The 25,621-nt window shown below is 35.8% G+C and overlaps 1 protein-coding gene across 1 annotated transcript; it reads right to left on the bottom strand.

The window, feature by feature from the left end:
- Positions 1-3,532: 3,532 nt before the first annotated feature.
- On the bottom strand, positions 3,533-23,751 carry SH3GLB1 (SH3 domain containing GRB2 like, endophilin B1). The gene is made up of 8 exons (XM_085303513.1): positions 23,593-23,751; positions 20,716-20,844; positions 18,541-18,674; positions 18,067-18,159; positions 10,413-10,502; positions 9,811-9,911; positions 4,629-4,860; positions 3,533-4,005 (listed from the first exon to the last, which is right to left on the bottom strand). Exons 1-8 carry the CDS (start codon positions 23,627-23,629, stop codon positions 3,898-3,900), a joined length of 924 nt encoding a protein of 307 aa, XP_085159639.1. The 5' UTR covers positions 23,630-23,751; the 3' UTR covers positions 3,533-3,897.
- Positions 23,752-25,621: the final 1,870 nt, after the last annotated feature.

Below are 25,621 nucleotides of genomic sequence, written 5' to 3'. Positions count from 1 at the left end.
GGAACAAATTAAAACTAGTTAACTGCTTGAGAAAGAGCAACAGTCCTAAAACATTAAGACAACAGAGCTCTTCTCTTTTCAAGAAGGACCATACATTCAAAAGAGACCTATCATTCACCTCTTACTTATTTTAACATGAATTGTAGCTGAATATTGAAAAGAGGAGCACAAGTCTAGCACATCTTCCAGTAACTGGCTATTCCACTGACTTGGAAAACCAGAGTTCACCCATTTGCCAATTGTTTTACCTGACTGTTCCAAAATGGTTTTAAACCCACCTCTTCCCTGGACCAGACTTAACGACGGAACTGTCATGCAGATTTCTTCTACTGAGAACAACAGAGGAATAACAATTATAAAGCTGCATTGTGAGGAAAAACCTAGGGTCCAACTGTACAGCTATCTATATCTAAAGAATTCAAGCTATAATTACATTTTATATATATTTCATCAGAATCACTCTACCATGCATTCTGCCAATGGTCATTTTCCAGCATGCACCTATACATTTTCAGTGGTTACTTACTGTAGTCATATGCTAAGCATATATACACACTCCAGTCCTTGGAAGGTTTTGTTAAAATACATTTAGATTCAACATTTGGGCATTTCCTATTTTGCTTCTCTTTACCCACACATCACAAGCGCCTTCCGCATGCTACTGTTGGACTTGCTAATAAGTGGCATCTAAGTCACTCCCTCAAGCTTTAATTTGACAGAGCACCTATAGCAATTAAACTTCATATTTAACCTCCATATTACTASTTTAGTGTACTGCTACCGCATCTGCACTGTAAGGAGAGAGACACTCATTACAGTGTTCTTTAAAGATGTAGAATACCCTGAGTAGTAGAATACAGAGACTCAATTCTGTCCTCTTTTGAAACTTCTATAATGTTCAATGAATTGCACATTATAGAGATACTTGAGCTAGTGATACTGTAACAATCCATACAGCAGCATATTAATTTGCATACTCTATATAAAACTAAAGTACCATCCAAAGATACTAGCTCTAGTCCCAGACGCAGCACAGCTGCAACAACCTAGTGCTTTTTCTTAGGCTAATTATCCCCACATTTCAGAAGACTACTTACCTCAGGAAGAACGCTATACTGTACTGCTGCACTGTTTCCAAGTTTAGAGCTAACTTAGGGATCTTTGCACRTTGATGCACTTCATAGATGTGCACATTTCTTTCCTCTCTTGACCTTCCCCACACATATTTGCCTGAATTAGGACACTATGCAGTGATGATTTTGCCCGTAGCTAAAATCTCCACRGGGGAGAACTCTGCTCCAAGATGTAACACTACTCTACAAAGGAGAAACAATATAATGACCGTAAAAATCTCATAGTTTGCAAAAGGTCCAAGCCAGCATTTCTGATAAGAATCAGTAGGAATTACTTTTCAAACTTAACCTGATTAAGAAAGCAGTAAAAATAGCAAGTATGGTAAAAACTTTTTGACACTAGTGTTTAGTTTTCCAGAAGTCTTTCATTTACTTACATTAATGTTGGCGCCACATATTATCCCATCTGCCAYAAAGGCCAATAATCTTTGTTGAAAACTCACTCAATTTTGTTAGAGTATATAATGGATGGCTATTCTGGTTGAAGTTTTCCAAACTCCTAGTGTTAATTAGATTAAAGAAGTAAAAGGCCTGTGAATATAGGAAGAAAAGTACACACTAAACAGCAATGGAAAGTATTTAYCCTCACGCGCATACATCTTTAGGTATCAGTTCAAAATGCTCTTGTCTTGCCAAACCAAATATTAAATATAAGCTAATGCATATTTCTCACTTTTATTCTAAGTTTGATATCTAATTTCCCAAATGCCTAAAACATCTACAGAGCTTTTGGGGGGCTGGCTTACCTTTTTCTTTCCTTCCCTTCCCCTCCCCCCCCAAAATAAAGCTTGTTCTAAGAAAATAAGGAATTAATTCAAGAAATGAGAGACCCRAAGCCAACTGATGTTACCTACATCCTTCATGCGTAAAGTGTTGAGTCAGAAAGTCAAACCAAAAAACTCCAATTTAAATTTAAGTCTGGAAGTTCTCCACAAAGAGACATCCAAAGAGGCTGAGTTTGGGGCTATCTGCAATAAAGCTCTCTTCAAATTAATCATATTAAACAAGCATGTTTCTACCAGGCTCCCTTCTCAATGGTACAACAAACAACCTTGCGGTACAGTGAGTCAGCGCAACAGTAACACCTTTTTAATTAGAGGAAATTTACTTATGGTTTACAGTTAAAGAGAAACAGGGAATTGAAAAAATGGATTTACAGTTTTGTTGGGCTAAGGAGTCTTGCAATTTCTCTCACACATAGCTTAAGCTGCTGACAAATAAAATCTAATACTTTTGACTGCTGCCAAATGCTGATTTCATATAGTTGCAGTGCTTTTATTTCACTAAAACCCTACTAACTTTTTTAATGMTGCTCTTTAACATGTCATTGTATTTTAAAAGGAAACAAATTATTCAGTTTAGCAATGAGTCAACTACATTTTTGAATTAGCTGACCTATGTAGTCTTGAAATTCTATGAGGATAAATTAAGTCAAATGAATAATATTGATCTGAATTTAAGCACATTTGATGACAGTTCACACAGAGGTAGAGAGSACTGTAGAATAAAGCCACTGTGGTGAAATTATTGGTTTTTTTTTTTTTCACAACTGTAGGACTATACCTTTTTATTTTATTTAACGTATTATCACAGAATCATAGAATGGCTGAGGTTGGAATAGACCTATGGAGATCATCTAGTGCAACCGTCCTGCTCAAGCAGAATCCCCTAGAGCACACTGCACAGGATCACACTCAGGCAGCCTTTGAATTAGTCATGATGAATTCTAATTAATCAGGAATCACTACTGAAGTGTCCTCTAATCTTTGCAATTGACAGACTGAACACATTTAGGATTTTCTTGGTAGTTGTCCTGAGAAGGCTGCAACAGATGAACTGATTAAATGTATTTGCTTTAATGTAACTGCTGTACTGTAAAAATGAAAGACTATTTCTGGAAGTACAATTCAAGATAGACACTTCTAGTTTTTTAATTAAACATCCACATGAATTAAATAAAAACAATTTTATCTAACCCACCAAAGTAATTTGTATCACTGAAAGTTTCAGCAATACACATTTACAATGATTAATATTAAAGAACTTTTGGTTGCTGATCAGAAGCAGTTAGCTAAGCACCTAGTGCCAGTGTTAGCTGAAGAGTTAAACTAGACTTCTGTAAATGTTGCATCTTATTTCACTAATTTGTACCAATCCACCTATATGCATCCTAAAAAAAAATCTCAACATACGAGGAATTTCCCTTAGATATTCAACAGAGAGCAACTGTTTCCATTTTTTAAACGTGATTAAATGCACAAGCTACCAAGTGGATAGCCATATACATTTCAGCACATTTGTATTCCACATATGTTGGAGAATAGAACCATTAGGACTTCCTTAAGGTTTATATCTTACATTTGTTTTGGGTTGTTCAAATAATGTGCATTACACCTGCATCAATTCACAATAAGTTTATTTTATGTGAAGAAAAGCTTGCCATTAATGAAAAATTTCAGTAGAAAACAGTACCTCCTGCTTTCAATCTAGATTACTCAAAAGTAGAAGCTTGTATTAGTGAAAACTTCAGTAGAAACAAAACTGTAGGAAACATGTTCTTGGCACATGAAGTAAAAGCTTTAAACACATTAAGCTTGAATAGAGTATTTACCATGCAACCATGCTGGCAGAAGCGCCAGCTTGTAATGGCTGGTATTTGTCCCTTAAGACAGTAACATGGAAGACACTTAAACCTGCTTACATTACATTAATTGTATATAAATATGTTGTCACATAATTGACAGTCTTTATTCAAGCCAACCATTCAGTTTAGCAGTTCTAAATAAGTAATAGGCACTTTGCCTTTCTGATTTCCCCTTTCACCCATCAGCCAGTCTGAATCCATGCCAGGGATGCTGTATACTGTTATCACCTGAAGAACAGAAACAGATTATTATAACATTGCCATTGCCTGGAAATATTGTGCTCTACCTTCATGTGATTTATGAGATCTAAGATCTGAGATCAATCAAGTTCAATAGAGCATTTAATATAAGCATCCATGGAAAATAAACTAGTGTTCATAACAATTACTTCACAGGTCTTTGGAAAAGTACATATGGTAGCATAGTTTAAAGTCCCTCTTGAAAAGTCCCCTTTCCAGATGAAATGTTATTAATTGCTGTTTCTGCTGGATTTTACACATAGATCTGGTAAATCACTATCAACTTTAACAGGCAACCTAAAAGCAAGTTCTTTGGATCTTCAAGCACATCACAAAAAGAAGGATGGCAYTGGATGGGACACTGGGACCTCTCACTGGAGAAGATGTAGTAAAAGGAAGACAGCAGAATTGTGCCTTGATTGTATAGCAAACATTCTTGCAAGCTAAGCAGGTATAAAAAAAGTTAATCCTCACTATAGATTATAATGTACAAAACAATTTTAGCTTCTGAATCAGCTACAGAGATTTATAAACGTGGCATATCTTTACTAGTTAGTCACAAGCATTCTGATTTTACTCTTAAATGATCAAGGTACTTAGAAAACTCTTACCTCATCTGCAAGTAGTGATAATTCACTGCTGTTTGCAGCATCGTAATCATAGAGAACCCTTGCCTTCCTGCTGCCACTTAATGACTTCAGTTCACTGAAGCCTGAAGTAACTATTGAATTGGTTACTGAAGGCAATGAAGCAGAGGCTGAGGCCAAGACTGAGGGAGCAGAAACGTTTTGCACAGGGGCTGAGGAAGACTGATTATTGTTAGACAGGAAGGTAGATGGAAAGCTGTGGAGGAAAACAAAACAAGTTAACTACTGGGTAAATCAGTTCTACATGGAGAATCATATATGCCTCCATGCCTAGATTAATATTCTTGCTTTTCTTATCAACTATGAAATAAGCACCAGTAGACAGCAGCAGCAGAATAGCACTAATACTTGTATAAACTAAAAACACTTTCTCTGAACCTGTAGGATAAACCAAGCCAATATACTTTAAAAGAAAGACTGTCTCCTTAAAGAAAAAATTGATATTTGCTTCCTAAAAGAAAAAGAAAAGCACTGTTGGTAAGACTCAATTCAGTAGTTTAACAAACATTTCCTTTGGCAGCTCTGCCAATAAAAGTAGCCTCCACCCCCTGCTGCTCATTCCTTAATTATGTGGCTACAATTAAGATTGTGCTGGTGAACCAGATCAGGGAAACAATGAAGGTTAAAAACATACCCTCCCTCTGAAAAGAAAACAAAAAACCCACAGTATTTCAMAGTAATTTTTTTTAACTCAGTCTGTTGATACAGCTTGCTGCAGGCTGCAAAACAAAAATATTTCTTTCATTAAAGATGAATTTAAACTAAGTTGAGTCCCTCCTTTCTAGGTCAGACTGCTGCTTGTTCCATGCCAGCTCTAGTGCTGGCCAGACCCTTCCATAAAGGAAATTCACCTCATTTATCTGGCTGAAAATTAATCCAGTAAAAAAGTCTGTAACTGACTACTAAATTAGTGAGCTGAATCAGAAGAGAGCATGATGAATGCCAGAGCAGATGCAAGGGAAAGGACAGAATCACATGTCTGAAAAGTGGAAGGAGCACAGATGAGAGCAAGGAAGCAAGAGATTTCTTTTGGTGGATGTAGGGGGCAACAATGAGCTGTGAGATTGGGTCACTGTCTCATGTAACTCATAGAACATGCAGTTCTATGGCAACCAAAACTAATTTATTTAGCAATTGATGCAGTCATGCTTTGTCCCTTGCTGCCTTACAGTGTACCAACACTCACCTGATTCTACCTTAAAAGCAGGTTAATGAAGGGTTTGATATGTGCTAAAGTTGATGCAGAGAAGAAGGTAAGACTGAGGTCAGGATGATCAGCTACAGTTGGAACTGTAGCTTTATTTTTTTTACATCTTCCTGATTGATCTACACATCAACTAGTCAGTCAACACTTGTGATTCTCAGCTACAACTTTCCTCACCAGTCCTTCTATACAGGTGCTTTTTCATTAACATCCTGGATGTGGACTTTTTTTTTTTTTTTTTTTTTTTACACCTATTATTTTGACATAATGATCATCTATTCATTTTGGGTATCTGAGCCTATCAGATAGTTCTTCCTAAAGATGCAGTTCTATGGCAACTTTAACCATTTAAATCAAGATCAGTATTTTMCCACACCCATGTCTGCTCATACAGTCATAAGACGAGCTGCTTCAGGGAGCTGATACAGGTGAAAACTAAATCTATCAGTGACTAGTTTTTGGACTGCGTGGCCACGAACATAAGTGGAATTGAGGCAGCCCCAACGCAGATCACCTGCAGCAGTACTGCACACTATTTTCACACTGTATCTCATCTTACATAGCCACCAAACAGGATGGTCCTAYGCCTCTATCCCTTTATTGCAGAAATGTTCTTTCTTTGTGATTTCAGTCAGATGCAGCAGTCAGTTGCTTCTGAGTGGATTCAACAGTCTGCTCCAACAAAAATTACCAAGATTCATAACTTTCCATCAGAACGGCTTGCTGAACAGATTCACCTTGCAGCCATGTAACTGTCATAGCTGTCTGAAGGGAAACAGCAGGAGCACAGYGTGAGGGATTGAGGTATCCCCTTTACAGTTAGATTGAATTCTGTATAAACATTTGGATACAGTTTCAGGAGACTGTTGCGAGTTTAGTTAGCACTCTACTATGTCAAAAAGATGAAGTCCAACTTCCCCCTTTGGTTCAACTTGATCTTATTTGATCAAAAAGAGCTGGTTCAACTCACACAGGAGAGAAAGCAACTCCAGGAAAAAAAATGTTTCTTTTATTTTCCAGATTAATTTTTCGAACCAGCTTATCAAGTCCCCTGAGCAAAACACATTAGTAGAACAACAGAAGAGCAAGACCTCTGCATTTTGGTAGAGAAACTCCGTCATGCTCTAGGATGTATTTATTACTTTAACAGCTAGCATTCAAACAGAGGAAATTCATTTTAAATGACAATCAGTTGTTTCTGAACACAGTTTAATATATTGCTAACCCTGTCTTTTAACATAGCAATTACCTGAAAAGCATTTTGCTCAGTTCAAAAAGTCACTGGTTTGTACAATTAGTGAAAAAGCAACCCAAAACGTCCTAGACACTCTTTCTTGTCGATCAGTAAAGCCTCATATGCAAAGCCATATGTAGGCACATAACTGAAATAGATACAGAGACTGTCTTGGATTTTTTTTTAAAAAAAACACTTGAGTAGTAAGAGTTTCACAGCTTATTTAGTAGGGGACTAGTAATGGGCAAGATTGAAAACTAAGTGTTGCCAAAGTTTAGGTTGGCTGGCAAAGAAGCTGAGAAAATTCACAGCAAAAGCAGTTATCAGCAAAAAAAAAAAAAAAAAAAAAGCCAAAGAACCAGAATATTTGAAATAGATTTGTTTAGTTCATTCTAAGGGGGGGGGGGAGAGTGAGAAGAGCTTGTTTTTTTACATGGGGTATTTGATTCTTTAAGCAACCCCACAGAAAGGGGGAAGCAGTAGAAGGATAAGCAGCTAGTGCTGCCTTGAAGAGAAACATCGATAAAACCACGTCTATTTTTATAAAGAGAACTGAGCACAAGTTTCCACCACCTTGTGATACAGCTGACTCTGCAGTGTACATCAACAAAACCAATGCTCAGACTTGGAACTTGAACAGTCTCAGTGTGAACTGGGTTAGGGTTTAAGCCCTAGGTTCTGATTAAGATAAAGTATGTAACACGTGTCTACTCCAAGAACCTGGTTTCTATTYCAAGCAACAAACTACCCCAGTTGGAGCTTGCATACCTTTGGGTCACTAAAGATCTCAAAATAAAAATAAATCCCCCACTCATGGCTTTCGTATGAGAATATGGAACAATGTCATTCATAAACGTATGAAAAGAGCACATGTAACGCTGCGCTATATGTCACTTTTTAACCAAGTGCTGGCAAATATAATCAGCATCTAGCTGAGCTGCCTAAGCTGCTTATTTGGTGGCTATATTTGCCTATGTATAACTTGAGAAGTGCTATGCAGCACATGCCTATAAAATGAGCAACTTCCAACGCAAGGAGCACAACCTGAGAACCTCTCCCTGTGCTTTCCCTTAATGATAGCAAAGTGGGACTTCCTTGCTCCAGGAAGGAAGGAAGGAAAGACAGGCCCAAGATTTAACACCATTACTGTTTTAATCTATGTAGGCAGATAAATTTCATTCAGCTGTTTGCAGCATTTGGAGTTTGAAAAGCTTCCATGCTTTTGGTCTTAYAGCAGTCACAATAATTTTATCAAAAATACTAATCAGAAAACAGCCACATAAAGATGCATCTTTGTTTTCCTAAAGACACTATTTTCTTCAAATAAGTATTTTATACCTGGTAGCAATCTACATACAACTGGAAGACAGCTGTTATGGACAAGTTATACATCTTAAAGCAAGAGATTTTAAAGAGAAATACTATCTTTAGGTTAAAGTCATTATGCTTAAACTTTTGTTTGGTAAGTCAACTAGGATAACAAAACAGATTTTTAAAACATCCTCTTCTCAAAATAGTAGTGTATATATACTTCATTTAATTCTTGCCCTTACTTCCGTGAATGTTTATTCTCAAGCTTTCAATTCCACTATTTGCATTTATGTGCTACCTACTTTTATAGCTGTATACTTCTTTCAGGGGAATGTAGCTTTAAAAATGTAGCTTATTTTTAAAAAATACCTTTGAAGACTTTTTGAAAAAAGCTTTTTCCAAAAGATTTTTGGAAAAGCCTTTAAACTATACATTTAAACAAACCAAGGAAAGGAGATCAAATGCCACAGGAAGCAGCAGATCAGTACAGGGACAAGACTCAAGAATGCAGTTTTGTTTTTACTTCCTCTTCATGACAAAAATAAGAAGAGACACTTTATAGAGACAGTTATTTAGAAGAGCTATTACAGTAAACTTCTAAGCACAAGCAATTCTTCAAACCATCTGCTCACCTAAATAACACTGTCTGGAATAACCTTTATAGAGACTCTAATTGGTAAAGGAGAAYTTGAATAGGGAAACCATATGAAAAGTAAGCACGTAAATCTCTTTATAGCATAACAAATATCAAGGAAAGGATTATGAGCACTAAGCAATGAGTTTGACGGTTTATACTCTTACTTTGAAAACTGCTACRGCCACTAGCAGTACAGCTAGGTAACTAGAAAACCAGATAAGTTAGTGCCCATTCCATTGCTTCCACACCTTTGGATTACTGATTTCACACATTATGAAGTACATTTCTCCTTAAGTACATTATATATGCTAGCAATTCACAGAGAATACAGTTGCATTTTCAAATTAAGCAGGGTAAAATAAAGAAGCAATGTGAATTTACAAGCAAACAACTTTTCCCATATCGTATTGTGATTTTCTAGCACAAAGTATTAGACAACTAAACAATTAMAAGTAAAACTAAAAATCCATCTCTATGCCATCAAATGAGGTTACCATGGTCTCCYCATCCTCAATTGTAAAATACGAAAAATATCACTAAATCTACTCTCAAAAGGCATTAGTCCTGTCTATAGGCTTAGGGAAGTAGATATACCACAGTATTTCCAGAGCAATTACACTAAAACATATCTATTATTTATCACTCCAGCATTCCTGTGCTGGGGTGTATACCACTGCTATACAGCAGCATAAGCTTTCCTACTCTAGATAAGGCCTTAGAAAAAAAAACTTAACTAGAAGGATTTTTGTAGTGTTACTACCTTCCAAGTTGTTTCTGGAGATCCAGCATATACTGGTAACATTGTGCATAATAGGTCATCTGAGCTTCAACAAAATCATTCAGACAGCGAAGATGATGTGCCTATAATAGAGTATACAATTCAAGTTTTTAAGTGTTACACTGCATTAGAAAACTAGTCTCCTAACTAGGTGGTAATAATGGTATTGGCACACAGCAATTTATGACACACAGGCATAGTGCCTGCATATAACGGGTAACTGAGATAAAATGTCACAGAATCAACACATCCCCTCAAATAAGTACTGTACAGGCATCTTATTAGTTACCTGTATTATTTGAACAATGAAATAAATATTTTAGCACCTTTTTTTGTGGTTTCAAYTTTCAGTGCAAAGCTGAGCATAAACGATGAAAACTCCTGAGTTCAGCRTTAACAGAGGGACTAACGTTAAACTGAGAGGACAGTAAACTATAATTCAGAAATGAACACAGTTGCTTGATGCACTAAGGCACTGAAATGAAAGCTAGCAGCCCAAAGTTCCCAAGTAGCTTACTGTATTTACTGCCRAAATGCCCTGATTTTGAATGTTGCCACCCCCCGCCCCCATTTGGGGTACTTACATGTGTACTGCTGATGCCTTCCAGCAGAAGTCTGGTAATCTCTGCTTGACGGTCGAATTCGCTCTGAGTAATTCGTACTTCCTGTTCTGACTAGAAGTAAACATGCACTTAGACGTTTGCACAAAGTACTCTATTACACCTTCCTACTGCAACGCTCCCACTGTATGCAGCGCTATTCGTACAAACGCATTTAATCACGTGCTTAGGTGTTTAAATCCTGTGCTTTATCTTTGCAGATCTGAACTACTGTATAAAGAGAATAGYTGCATTTGGTTCAGAGCTGTTGAGGCTCTGTCTACCCAACAGACAGCTGCATCAGCAGACTTCTACCATGTAAATGCAACATATCCCAAAGAAGGCATTTTTCTGCCAGCAATATTACTCCACCCCTCTGCAAAACCAACCAATTGTTCATTGGCATAACAGTGTTTGCACCATCATTTCTGCCAGCATAGCTGTGGCAGCCAAAGACAATATAATTTTTTTTTCTACACTTCAGGTTAAAAGGGCTCTGCTCACAAAACTTAGTGTAAAACTGGCATTATTTTTGTCGGGCAACTGCACAGCAATCAGCCATGCATAAAGCTTTGACAGTGAGTTTCAACAGAATAGTTTACCAATCAATGCCTCATATTGGCTGCCAAGCTACTACAACTATTTCTGGAGATTGGAATTGAGGTGTCCTTAAAAATAAATATATCCAAACCATAGCAAATGTTCTAATTCCAGTTAGAAGTAAAATTTCTTTAAAAATTATTGCATTTAAATGTGATATTTAAATAATTCCTTATCCAAGTTCATCCTTTGTTACTTGTAGTTATCAAAAATATTTTAATAAATCTATTAGCTGTTTTGAACAACTTCAACTGGAAAAATTCTGAATTATTTTGAATGGTATTTTGAGAAAAATGAAACTACTCAAAATGCCCATAAAAAGATGTAGCATAATGTCCAAGATTTACTATTCCAGGAAAGAACGTCCTCAGCTCTGGAATCCAGACTACCTTTATTCAATGCTTAAATATATTTAGTACCCTGTTTCTAAAAAAGAACCCAAGGGCAAAACTCTTCATTAATCCTGAGATGAAGCAGTTACTGTTCTTAACATAATGGAGTACAGAAATACATTTTCAGGAAACTTAATGATACGACATTAATTTCAAAAGGATTTTATGCAGTTGCAAACATCTTGCTCTTGCATAGGATCAATTCTAATCAATATAAAAAGTTGCTTGGAACACAGAAGGATTTTAATCTTAGAAACAAGCACAGAAGAATGATGCAGTTACCCAAGAAATGCTTTTCAGCTGAAGTCTCTGCAGCTGTGAAGGCTTACACTTTAATTAAAATAAAGACTCTGAGGAAGCAGCTACAGAGTCCTGTATGTTTTTTATTTAAAACTGATATAGCAGCGTACATATCAAGTTACAGACTAATTAAGTTTTCCAAGTGTGTTGAGGCAAGAATAGTTGCTTGGAATTTTGCTATTAAATCTTTGAATTAATATCAGTGAAATCTATCTGGCAGGCCCTTAGAGAAATGTAGTAACGGGCAGGGGAATAAAAGGAAGTCTGATACCCAAGAGGGGAAGAAAAGCACTCCTTTCTCTATTACCAACTTCAATTCCTTTACAAGGAAAGCAAATTAATAGGTAAACCATTTAACCATTTATCTGGAAATAAATAGTCTAGTCTCTTACTTCTCTGAAGTCAGCAGTTGCTAAAGTGTATTTTCCTTCCTGCCAGGTAAGTAAAYACATGCAAGTAGGAAAATACAAGAGGGGGAAATCTGCATCAGAATATTTGTTTCTTTCAACAATGTGATATCAAAACAACTACTTACGTAAAAAAGGCAAATTGACCAATGTGGTAACATGTATTAATTAAATGTAGTTCACAGAGTGACTTTAAATAGAACCATGCTTTACAAGACCCCAAGGTACTAAATTTATAGAAATCTCTACAAAGTCAAAGTATGTGATARGATGCTTAATCTATTTTGCTCATCTCTATTTTTCAATACTGCTAGGTGAACGGTAGCAGTACAGCACTGTGTTCTACATATCATGGTAAAGGCCGGAAACAGCTGACTTTTTCAGTCTAGGAAGCTTATGATCAGATTATCTCTGTCTCTGAATGGAACAAAGGGCTTCAAAACACAAGCCTAAACTTTGCTGCAACCTTCAGCTGCAGTCATATTTTTTTAAAACAATTTGAAGGCCTCAACTGGTATCTCCTATGAAGATCTCTCAAAATATTGCTTGCTCCTCAAGTTCAGAATAAGATTTTGGGTTCTGAATATGGAGAAAATCAAAATCTCTCCAAATTCAGACTGAATACATATATATACACACACTATATATACATATATATATATACATACATATATATATATATATATGTATATATATATATATGAATGATCCTTGAAAATACTGTACAAGCCTGTAGCTAAGAAACATACGATCGTAAGAGCACAGGAAAACACAATCACCTTCCTAATCTTGTTTTATTATGGAGGCAATTACTAAAACGTCAATAATGGATGTAATCACACTACCCAGTATAGTTAGCCCTCCTTGTCTCCTCTATAGCCAAAGAAAGATGAGATCCTCTTGATGCTCAACAATAGCCTATCAATGGGCTGAACATACACTAAAAGCCTCTGCTCTTTATATTGACTACACTGGACACTGAGAAAGACTTATTATAAAACTCAGGTGTTCAAAGTGCACAACAGGAGTACCTACCCAGTGTGTTTCATAGCACAGTACTACATAAACTCCAATTCCATAGTTCAGGAGGGAAGTTAAACTAAAGAAAGTTTATCACTAACAGCAGGTAGATCTTTTGTCCTATCTCAAAAAGATTGTAATTGATGTAAAGATTATGGGACAGGCTGAAATCCGTAATGACAGATCTCAGTATCTCCTCACATTTGAATTTTAACAAGCCTATTAATCTCTTCCTCTGACTTTTAAACATAGAAAGACAGACTGCCTTTAGAAACCTGGACTGGTTACTGTTCCTGTGGTGGAAGGTAGTCCTGAATAGTTTCTGGTTTTCGTATGTTTAATAAAAAAAGGAACCTAGAATTACATAATACATGGTGAGATTTAAAGCTTTTAGTCTCCTTTAAGCCATGGTTAAGTATTTCATGTTACTTTTCTTTCTCTTCAAGATACAATGTCTTATTTTCACTACTTTTAAAGTTGCTTGACCTCATCTCTGAACAGCCAATAGTTCTGTTTCTAATAGTCATTAAACTTCAAGTTTAGTTTTCTTTCCAGCAGTACTGCTCTCCTGTCACATTTTCCCCAAAACAGTACCAAGTACTCCAGCAAACAGGATTGCTGCTTCCAAATCGTTTCTTTACTTAAACAATACAATAATCCTTCAACCTTAGGATCAAAGTTGACCTTATCCTCTTTTTAGAGTTCTCTTATAACTCCTCCTTCCCCTAAACTTGCACATTTACACATAAATTCCATTCTCTAGCCCACCCAAAACTTTTTGCACTATACGAATTTGGAATATAAGAAGCTTTAATTTAACTTCTCTTAAAATACCCCAAATTTCACCCAAAACTTTGTATCCCAGCTTCTAACAGCAACTCCCCTCAGCTGCCAATCTTGTTCCCCTTTAAAAACCATGCTCCAAAGCCCCAGCCCTCCAGCTACCCTTACTCTGTTACCAGCTTTAATCTCTATTTCCATTCCTCCACAGAAATCCCCTAAGAAATTGACTCTTAACCAGTATTTCAGCTTCGTACAGCCTGTTCCCCACACTGCTTTTTCCTAGCCAATGAGCCCAAGAGTAGCCTTGCTCATGGCACAGGAGTAGCTATCACCTRATACTCCATTAGCTCCACTGAGCTTGCTCCCTTCCAAGGCAAGGCACAGCAAGAGAGAGAAAGCTGCAGCCCCTGCCGAGAAGCTAATATGCATCTATAACCCTAAGTACAGTTTTTAGATTGGTCTGCTTCCTAACTTCAGTTTTTTTAAAATAAGTATTCCATTCTTTGGTGAAACTGCAAAAGTAGAAGGAAAAAAACCCACAAAAATAGTTTGCTTAGAGCTGCCGGCATGTGCTCCAGCATTTTAGGAATTGCTCTGTTGTCTGGGTAGTAGCTTCAGCTCAGTGTTTTTCAGAACAGGTTAGAGTAGACCTCAACCTTTCTGAAAACTTTCCTATAAGCTCACTGTTAGGAGTTTAATAGGCCACCATACCAGTAATTTTTGAAAGATAAGCTCTATAGTTCTTTTTCTATTACATCTTGTCACATGAAAATCATATGGTACTAAGGGAGAGCTAGCCAGAAACAGCTTACTATAAAACAAGCCATGAGCTTTGTATCACCACCAGAATTTGAAAGTGCCAGGAGAGAACCAGCATATTCTGATGTACTGCATCAGAAGGCAAACATTAGACTGAAATAGCAACATGCAATATCCTTTGTTACATTACACCAGCACAAGTTATAGTTTCAGAATGCTGCAATTTCTAAACTGTTTACTTACTTTTGTCACTTCCTCAGCCCATATCTAGTCAGCATTAAAAGTAAAGCGGGGGGGGAGGAAGGGGAATAAAAAACATACACACTTAGAGAGTTGTGGTACTTTAATATAATATGCAACCATATTTTAGTTTTTAAACACTTCCCTATCTTTCTTTAGGACTTCAAAGAAATTTGAGGATTGCTATAAATGAGTCAGTTGCCCAAAGCCTTTCACGTACAATGAAACTAAAGTCAGCATGCATACCACTACATCTGTGAAACAAAGTGTATGACTTGCTGAATTTAGATTCTTATAAAAATACATTTAAAAACAAGCTATCACCACAAACATAACTACTTAGAAAACGATATGAACACAGACTAAGTTACATTATGAATGAATTTAAGTTATCTTAATGTATTAAAATACTGAAACTATGAAAAAATATTCTTGTTTCAACATCAGGTTAAATAATGACTGAGACAGACAAGTGAGTGATTTCTCTTGCTAATTCCACTCAGTTTCCTCTTTCACAAGAATCTTCACTGAACTAAACAATTTATTATTAACGTTGCAGAGGTATCTCAAGTTGAGTGTTAAAGTAATAGCAATAGTAGAGCTAAATCAAAAAACTGCAAGGAATTTAATCTAGAAATTAGTCTAGCTTGCTGTCCTAGTTCCTTCTTGCAATGCAGTTCTTTAACTTTCATATTTCAACAGTTAAAAGCTGCTGAGGACACAATCAAAACAGTGGCAGGAAGAAATGTGCATAAAGGTTGTAGTAGCAAGATGTTCCTGGAAAAAACATCTTAAACAAGACCACATAAGCTGAATAGCAAGAGGAAACACTTAGTAAGGAAATGAATGAACACAGGAGGCCAACAAACCTTTAGCCATTTTACATGCAGCAAGTTGAGCATGTAAGAGACATTTACCATAATGTTATTCTCTTCAGGTTGAGAGGTGTTTAGTTGCTTAAGTGCATAAAGACAAAACCAAGTTATACTGTGAACATAGCAGGTGAACAGGTTATTGACACAAAACAATGCAAGTTTAAGCTAAGCAAAACTGTGAACTGAATACAGAAATCTAAACAGTTATTTTAGATACTGATTTAAGTTACCTCATTTGTACATTAAGCATGGGAGGATGTCTTTTCCTCAAATCTTAAGTACTTCTACAACACAAAATCAAATGTAGATACTAATTTTTTACTSTATTCCAGCATGTCAAAGAAAACAATGAAGCTTGGAAGAATGTGCATCATGACATCAGCTCAGCAAGTTTTGTCAGACATCTTCCTTTATAAATAAGTGATCCAGCAGAAGGTGAGCCATTTGTATCACACCTGTTGCCATTTAAGTCCTCATTTCTTGCAGAGTGTAGAGAGGTCCTTTTTCTTGTGTCTCAGAGAATTCTAAAATCCACTGCATTTCTAAGTCTCAAACACTTACACTGGTATTAAAATGCAACCAAGGCATTTTGAAGCGATGTAAGAGATCTGGGGTTTCATGCTTTTATCATCACTGAATTAGATATGAATTATTTTGAATTATTTTTGAATAAAGCTATGAAGTATTTGCTCCATGAATATTTAAGACCGGTCAGGTAACATAAGCAGCAATTGGGAGCAATGTGTCAGAACACCCAGCACTGGATGATTAAGATTTTACATTGCTAATAAACCAAAGTGTAGACCCTTCCTTTTAATGATAAGCTTAATGCAAACWATTTCCTTATGGTCTTTCTACTGCTTTAGGAAGCAAGATACATACCTGCCACCACACCACTACAAAGCTAACAAACAAAACATTTGCTTTTCCTTTGAACATTTAACTTTGAACAAATCTAAGTAAAGGCACAGCTCACTATCCTTTGCCTCTCTCTCTCTCTCCCCGCAGTGTTTCCAAATTCCACTGCTGGCTAATACCCTGCTCCACTCACCACTGTCAGCTGCATGAATTAAGCAACAAAGTTTGACAGAGCAAAGTAATTTGTTCTATAAAAATTAGTAAAGAGAAAAATGCATGCAGGCACTTGAGAAATACATACATTTCAAATACACAGAAGCAGTATGCATGACATGTAGAATGGAGAAGCAGAAGCAGAATCATCAAGTGGTAGAGATGTTGGCTTTTTAGAAGGGTTCAGCATACCAAAGCTGGGAGCTGTTTCATCTGTGAAGCTCAGCCTCATAGATGAAGCATCTTATGTCTTTCAGGACAGCAATCCATTCAGAAAAAACAACAAAATCTAAAAATCCTGCTTTTTTTCTCTCCATCCTCCATACCATGCACATTGTCCCTTTGTACTTAACCTGTCCGTATTTCTTAAGTCTGTGTGGATCACCTCTCTTACATTAACTTTTATGAGGGAAAAAGAAAAGCTGACTATCCATCATTTCACTAACTGCTGAAGTTTTAGGAAAGCAGTCCACAGGTAGTTATGAAAACACTAAAAGCATACACCCTGCTGAAATTACACACATTTSATTATCCTGCCGTTTAGAGGTATTTTAAAGTGTTTCAAAAGCAAGAGCTTTTTAGTTCACTAACATTTCAGTCTCCTTGAACAAGCATTTCTTGAGAAAACATGAATGGTTAAGAGATACAAATTTAAGAGTCCTGCTCTATATGGTGATGTGAAATTGTAAGCAACATAGAAGGAGTAAGCTACAAATATTTTTGATATAGAGAAGTCCAGACAGGTTCATCAGTTGGAAGTAACTGTACACTTGCAGATAGCCAAATGCCAACATTTGGTTATTTTTACAGGACARATGTTTCACTAAAGATTTCTTCAGCATTTCTGAATGATTTGTACTTACACATTAAAGTAAACCATCTGGCATATTGTACTTAGTTGTGCTTGGCACTAAAGGCTTATCTAGCATAGAAAAAGGAGAAAATAAATATTTACTCGGGTCAAGCAAGTTAAGCTTGATGGAATATTTAAAAATAAAACATCACTTTGATGAGCAATCCACTTTCTCTTTCTCATGTTCCACTGAGGCATTTCCTATGTCTCGTTTAGAAAAATAGCAAGGACAAGAAGCTAGCTGGAAACCTAAGCAATTAATTAAATTTATAAATATATAAAATAAGCTTTAAAGCTATAGACAAGTTAAAAAAAACGACATCAAAAAACTCTACTTACTGCAGCTCGAGCTTCTGCAACTTTTGCCTTCTTCAATCTGGTTTTTGCTGCGTCCAGATCTAGCCGTTTGTTTTGCAATAGTTTACGTTCTTTCTGTAAGTGAGTTAGGTTAGTGCAAGAGAAAAGATACATTGAAGAGCCAAATCCTGTCTACATGGCAATTTCTTTAAAATAAAATATCACATACATAAAGCTTTAAGTTGAACTAAGAGACAGAATTAGATCCTAATTATTTTCATGCTTTTTATACTCAAGATAAGAAGTTTTAACAGCACAATAGCTACAAAAAGTAAGCTTCCAAAATGATTTATTTTGCCTGGTCAAAGGRAAAGAATATAAACTGACAGCACAAATTCTATCTGATTTTCTACATTATTTTAAAGAATACAATAATGCACAATTATCTATCACTTGATTTTAAAAATTTATATTTACAACTATTGCTAAAACACAAAGAAAGCACATTCAACTTACAGTAATAGTTTTGTAGTCTCCTTCAATAAAGTTTCTTAAGGGAGTAAGAAAGTTTATCGCAGAAGTTTGAATTAATTCTCTGTCTGCTGTCCCAATTCGCTTTTGCGTTTCTCCACATTTAATGAGTGCATTTCCTGCAAAGGAAAAAATATGCAAGTTTCATAGTGACCCAGGCAGGTGGTTTAAAAACAAAACAAAATAAAAACTAAAACAAAAGCAAACAAACAATCCAACTTTCTACAGGCACAAAAGTCTAGGTGAGCAGTTCAAAAGATAATCCAGGGCCACAGTAGTAGTTAAAAGAAGTCTTAATCAGCTATTAAATATTTCTTTTTTTGATTTTTTTTTTTAAATTAATGAAAAGATCGAAAGTCAAGGCCAGATTTCAACAAGTAGATATAACATTCTATTAGTGGCACCTGTTATGGCAACTCCACTGTGAACACTTGTTTTAATCCCAGGCACTGTACCCACTTATATTAATCCAGCAACCTCCTCCCCTTCTACCATTTTTGATTGAGTAATTAGTCATAAATACTTAGTAGCGAGGAAGAAAATCACCTAGACATTGGAAGATAATGCTATTTCCCCATCCACTCCAAATTCTAAATATATTCTTTGAAGAAATGTAGCATTTGTACATTAACTGAACAATAGTTTGAAATCTGGTTCTGAATTGGGTATTAAAAGTGAAGATAGGACATCAAGAACAGTTCTCATTACTGCATTTCAATAAACTGAAAAGTCTGGGTTGCAAAAGCCACTAAGTTTTCAGAACATTAAAACATTTTGTGACACCACATGAAAGGTAACAGTGTAACTTTATATTTATGGTTCATGCAGCTTGACCTGATTTATAAGTTACAGCAAATGCAAGTTAAAGGACTGTCTGCATGTAAATACAATTCTATTTGATTAAAACAAACAAACAGAAAAAAATCATAGGGCTGATGGTCAGAAAAAGGATCACAGATAATTTCAATTTCTTATGCCATTAAAGGAACAAAGCCTGCTGTTATTGACTGCGTATCCATAAATCTTCCACAAAACTTTTTTTTTTTAACATGTACTTTCCTTCCTTAGGAAAGTTCATTATTCACAGATATAAAGAATTCATTCTTCTAAGAACAAGAATTTCCCTCCTACAATAACTCTGAAGCAAGCAACTAAAGTGAGCTATCACAGTTTACAATTGCAGACTGCATTACAACTATGCATTCCAGTTGCTTAAGGTAAACTAACAGTTAAATCTAGCAATTTAAAGAGTTGTAGGGAACACCATATTATAATTATAATTTATAACTATATATATTATGTGTAACATTTAATTAAAAGCCAGTGAAAAAAATTATATACAACATCACCCCCAATCTCCCCATCACAGGTATAGAATACTGGTGGTGAAGGGGGAAAWGAAGAAGATTATATTCTACACTCTCTCTCATTGACAGCAAAACAATATATATAAAGAAAAATAGGAATACTGTCAAGTTAAAGAAACATTTTACTAACAAAATTAATTTCAGATAACATTTCTATTCTTCATCACATATAGCATACATAAATGTTGTCAAATGCACTACAATATATATTTCATTCTRATCAGGAAACTAAATTCTAGAACTRTTTGTTCAGGTGAGAATGTAACCAATCTGGAAAGGCAGTTCTTGTTCCAACAGCAATTGCTATCTTCCATAATCTTTAGATCATGATAGAAACGCAATCACAAAATGGTTGAGTTTGGAAGGGACCTCTGGAGATACCTAGTCCAACCTCCCTGCTCAAGCAGGGTCACCTAGAACACGTTCGACAGGATCACGTCCAGGCAGGTTTTGGTTCTCTAGCAGGTTTCCTCCAGAGAAGGAAACTCTGACTTCTCTGGGCAACTTGTTCCAGTGCTCTGTCACACTCCCAGGAAAGAAGTTTTTCCTTATATTCAGGTGGAACTTGCTATGTTTCACTTCATGCCTCTTGTCTTGTTGCCGGCACCTCATCACTGATCTCTTAATGTTCAAAGCTATACAACAAGTCATCTCAAACTATCACAAAAACCCTTGTATTATCTAGAGGAAGGCAAGAAGTATCTCTTTACATTGTTAAGAAAAAGACTAGATTTCTGCATTCCCCTCCTCCCATTTTTGCATCATATAAGCCATACTCTTTGCTTCCACTTACCATAAGCTGTCCCTGGGCCAAATTCATTCCCTGCATCAATCATATACTGGCCTAGTAACTCTGGATTATTCAGACGACTCGGTGCTTTGCGGTCCAGCTTCTCATAAACAAATTCTTCTATCCTAGCATCTTAAAAAAAAAAAAAAAGTGTATTGACTTACTATTATTCAAAGCATAATTTACAAATATAAAAGGAAAAGAATTTTCAAAACTCCAGATATTTAAGCTCAAGTAACTTAACATTTTTCATCACTCTATCAGCCCATTTATAATTTTTCAGTATTTTGTCCAGAAGTCTTCACTCCAAGAGCATAATAGAGCACTTCTGCTTAATAAAAAAAAAAAAAAAAAAATCCTTTTCCATCCTTTCCTCAGAAAAAACTAACGAAGATTATGGTTAGGATTAGCAATACAGGCATTAATTTAAATAACTGTTGTAGGTTCTGTTTTAATATATTCTGAAAATCCAGCAGCCACAGAAATTTCATCCTCTCTTCTCCACTCCCCTCACCTCCTTGAAGTCTGAAACAAATCACAATATTTAAGAAATGTTTCATTTCATATTCCTGTCTTTCCTGAGGTCAGACAACAGAATTAAGGACAAAGTTGTCTTGACTACGTATGACATTCAGCCACAATATGCTCTTCAGGCAAAAAAGCCTCTACAGACATTAACAGGAACACTATTACTTAAAATAGCTTAAACTTCTTCTGACCAATTGTTTTGACTTCATAATTAGTTCACTTCATTCATGCAGTCAGGAACTAAATACAACACACAGTGACACAGACAACCCACAAAACTGTTCTCCAATGAACAAACCTCCCATGAAACTCCAATGAAAGCAAAACACATACTGCTACACAGACAACTTCCATCAGTACTGGATTAAATAACCATTCCTTTGTCAGTGTCACAAAAGTTAGCCTGACACAGAAAAACACAGTTGTCAGTTCGCTGTCAAGCATAAAGCAAGGTGGACCCAACTACATCCTTTTCTTTTCTTCCCCCTGCCCCCTTTTTAAGCTCTAGTCATAATTTTATTATGGACGAATTAAATGACAGAAGATCTGAAGGGTCAACTAAAWCTACTGGATTATTCCATGGGTCTAACCTAAAGATACTATTAAAATTTTGACTGGAAGCCTTTTCTCTCTCACTCAGACAGGTTGTTCCACTAACTACTACCAAAAGGAGCTCTCAGGAAAAARTGATAGTCCTCCTAAGTAGGCTGCCAAGCAGCTGAAGTCACATTCACAGATGAAGATCACTATTTAACACTGAGTATTTTTAGACATCAGAAAATTGACTGGTCAGCCTAACTGAGATACTACCACACATTATCCTTTTACTGAAACTTCCTCATGCAGTTCTACCAGCCTCCAGTTACTGATTCAAGACTCTAAGGTTTTAAAAAAGTGAATACCTATTACAAATATTTAATAGGATTCCTGAATTAAATGAACAAGAAAACTGTCTCCTCTAGTCTATATAAAAGTAGAAATTCTTTAAGTCCTTTTGCGGACTTCCCACAKAATTAGTTGTGTTTCTCGCTTTTCTTAAGCACAGCTTTTAGACAACTAAACGATGCAACAGATTTCCAGAATAATACTTCAAAGATCAGCATTAAAAAGAATTTACCTAGATGGTATTAGAGATATGATATCAGCACATGATTTTCCCGTACTAATAAACTCTAATTTGGTATGTCATAGCAATGAGAATATTTCTGTTTTCAGTGCTGAGGTATTATAATTTTATTTATTTGAGTGAACCTGAAGGAGATTTAGATTTTTTGGTAATAGTAGTTTGCCTAATGGCTACAGACCAGGTCCTGATTTGAAACCTAGATTTCAGGACTAGGAAAATCCCTATAACTGTCATCTCCCCTAGCATACCTGCCACAGATGACATCATCGACTGGAGGATAAGAATCTGAAATTGATTTCCTCGATATCACTACTCATAGCAGCAATCTTGAAAACAAGCAACAAAATTAACACACCAGAAAACTAAATTTCTCCTACCATGCTATTGTTACTATAAGAGGTTTGCCAAYGATAAAAGCACTCTTGAGACTTCATTTCATTGCTTGTGTACAGTGTACAAAAAACTACAATGCTTGCAAATGACACAGGAAGTGKCTGGAGAAAAGAATTCTTTAGTGAAAGAATTGTTAAAGTCAAATGTTTCAGCACATCTTGCCTTCTTCAAACTGAATTGTTTTGCAAAGAAAGTTGAAAGTCAGTCATGATGACAGYTCTTGAACCATTTCATGTACTCCACGAAAGAATTTGAGTTTTTACAGCCACCTAAGATTTTTTTTTAAGTATGTAGAAAGCTGGTTTAAAGAACTCCCCTCAAATCCCATTTGTCAGAAATTACAGCTTTATCCTCACAAAAAGCCTTTTTGTCTTAAAAGTGTTCCATTTATATTATTACATGCAAGTTAGTTTATAATTTTTCCAATTAACCTGGTTATGATAGAGAATGTTCTAGCATAGAACAGAAAAGAGATGGAAGCAACTAGAGCTAGACTAGAAAATTCAGTTAAACAGGAAACAAAAACAAACAAACAAACAAACAAAAGTCAGTGAACTAGAGATTAATGAGCGTATGCGAACAATGCATGCAGTCTGGAGATTTCCCCCCTAAAGTTTTCCCTGTTTGAAGGGTTAAGGAAGAACCAGAAGAATGCAACCGGCACGGCATCTCAGATTCTAAGTGGCTCTTCAAAACATGCCCTTTCCTAACACCAGCCCTAACAGTTTTAGAACTGCTGTATTTAGTCATGACTTACAAAATACCTATGTCAGTAAACAGTTACACAGGCAAAAATTCAGAAGTTGCAAACAAAATCTTGAAGCACTTCTTACTTGGATTTGGTTGTAATAATACTTCTGTCTGTTTCATTATTTTTTCTGTCCACAATTTAGTGCATTCTGCTTTGCTGAGAAGGTTCTCCAGGTGAGCATCCAGTTCAGTTTTCTCTGCTTGACCAAGCTTTTCTTCTGTGAACTACGGTTAGAGAGACAGGTTGAAAACACTAAGTTACATCATAGAAACAGATTCACAGTACAGTTTTAGGACAGTAAATCTTCACTCATTAGTTGCAAATCATGCTTTCAAAGATATAAACACTATATGGTCTTCATTAAAGATTTAGGGATAAATCTGAAAGTTTGTAAACTCAACAACATACCCTTGCTTTCACAAAATGGGGGTAGAGATGGCATTAGTCAGATTGAGATGAGGAGGGCCATTTATAATACCATAAAGAAATCCTCTGCTCTCTTTGATGCTGAGAATTCTCATTTGAAGCATTGTTTGATTTTTACATAGTGCTCCCCAAAACATGAAACAAAAGGAGAGAGTGCAGAAATAACTAGGTAATTAAAAGATTATAAAATATACAAGGAAAGACGGAAGTAACTGAAGCTGACTCTGCTCCACAGCAAAAGCAAAAGACACAACAGATTCTCTTTGTAGCTCCCTTTAATGTATTTAAAGAATATTGTCCTGTCCACAACAAACAGGACAAGAAGCAATGACATTAAACTACAATGTGAAGATTTAAATTAGAATTAGACATTAGATAATGCTTTTAAAGATAAGAATTAAGTGCTAAATTAGACTGCCCTGGGATGTTGCAGAATATATATTTTATTTTTAAGAACGGGTTAAACAAACCTTCCAGTAATTGTTCAGATATAACTGATCCTTTACAGAAAGGGTTAGATGACCTTTAGCGTTCTCTTCTAAATTATGATTTCAGCTTCAGCGAAATACAACTTTATTTAGCTAAATAAGAACTAGTAAACTATTCATTTCAGTTGGTAATTAATCCACGACAGCTCTTATTAACACACTACCAGTTTGTGCTTCAATCCCAAGTCTATGTGAGAAGGAGAAGACAGAAGTTTCACATCAGGGAACCAAATAAAACCAGAACTAACACAGCATTTTCCCCACTCTCTTGAAAAAAGTAGCTTCCTCATGATTACAATATCAGCATTTGACAGTCTGTTCAAGGTCAGGCATTTTCAGTTAGAAGAACCTGGCTTACAAGTAAGTGCCTAACAAGCTTACCAATAAAGAACATAATAGGACTGGAAGTATTTTGACTATCAAACTTTATTTCTAACAAGTTCATAGGTGGAATACTTAAATCATCTGTAAGAAACAAGAGGTCAACAGAAAACAGAACTATATTAGCCAAGCTTGTTTTTAATTTCCATTACACGTAGACTAAAAATAATTTTGACACTGTGCACTTCTAAACGTGGCTAAATGTTACACCTTTGGGGGTTCTACATACATGCAAGCTGCCTCTGTGAGAAAGTTCAGTTACAGCACAGATAGAGTATTTATGGATCTACTATTATTCATGTTTTAAGGGTTCTTTTAAAAGGTGTCCAGTACTATAAATTGTTTACAAAAGCTTTTCACAATTTATTAAAATACGATATAAATGATTTTAAAGTTATTTCTTGATTGACTAATTCCATGAAATTGTATTTGTTTCTGAAATGGGCTTTCCTAATAACATTCTAATTTCAATATTCAAATCTAAGTTTTAACTGGTCTATTTTATATTCTTTTTCAGATTTTACTCTGTCTCCGTTGGGGGAGGGGGGAAGGGAGGCATATCAAGATTTATTTTCCTCTGATCAAAAGGAAACTTGCTCCAGAGAAGGCAAATACCATTGATCTTCTACTTTGAATGGAACTCTTAAAACAAGTACATCTGTATCAGTGTATTGAGCTTTAATAAAAATAACTTCTTTTTTAAAAATTTTTTAAGTACTACTGTAAGAAACCATACCAGTAAACCATCTAATCCAGCCCTCTATCATTATTAAATTCAAAATATACACCCAAATTGCCTGAACATGACCAGCTTAT

Source organism: Rhea americana, unplaced genomic scaffold (assembly GCF_003343005.1).
Source record: "Rhea americana isolate MKP2758 unplaced genomic scaffold, rheAme1 scaffold_2, whole genome shotgun sequence".
NCBI classification, from domain to species: domain Eukaryota; kingdom Metazoa; phylum Chordata; class Aves; order Rheiformes; family Rheidae; genus Rhea; species Rhea americana.
Note: the sequence above shows the minus strand (reverse complement) of the source record. Positions and strands in the feature narration are given on the sequence as shown.

Bases quoted from the DNA above. Each gene is read 5' to 3' on its own strand.
- SH3GLB1 (XM_085303513.1), bottom strand. From the start codon at position 23,629: ATGAAACAGACAGAAGTATTATTACAACCAAATCCAA. The intron at 4,861-9,810 runs GTAGTAACACTA...TTTCCTCCACAG, and splicing joins CTCCAGAAACAACTTGGAAG to CTTTCCATCTACCTTCCTGT. The intron at 4,006-4,628 runs GTAAGAGTTTTC...TCTGTTCTTCAG, and splicing joins TATCACTACTTGCAGATGAG to GTGATAACAGTATACAGCAT.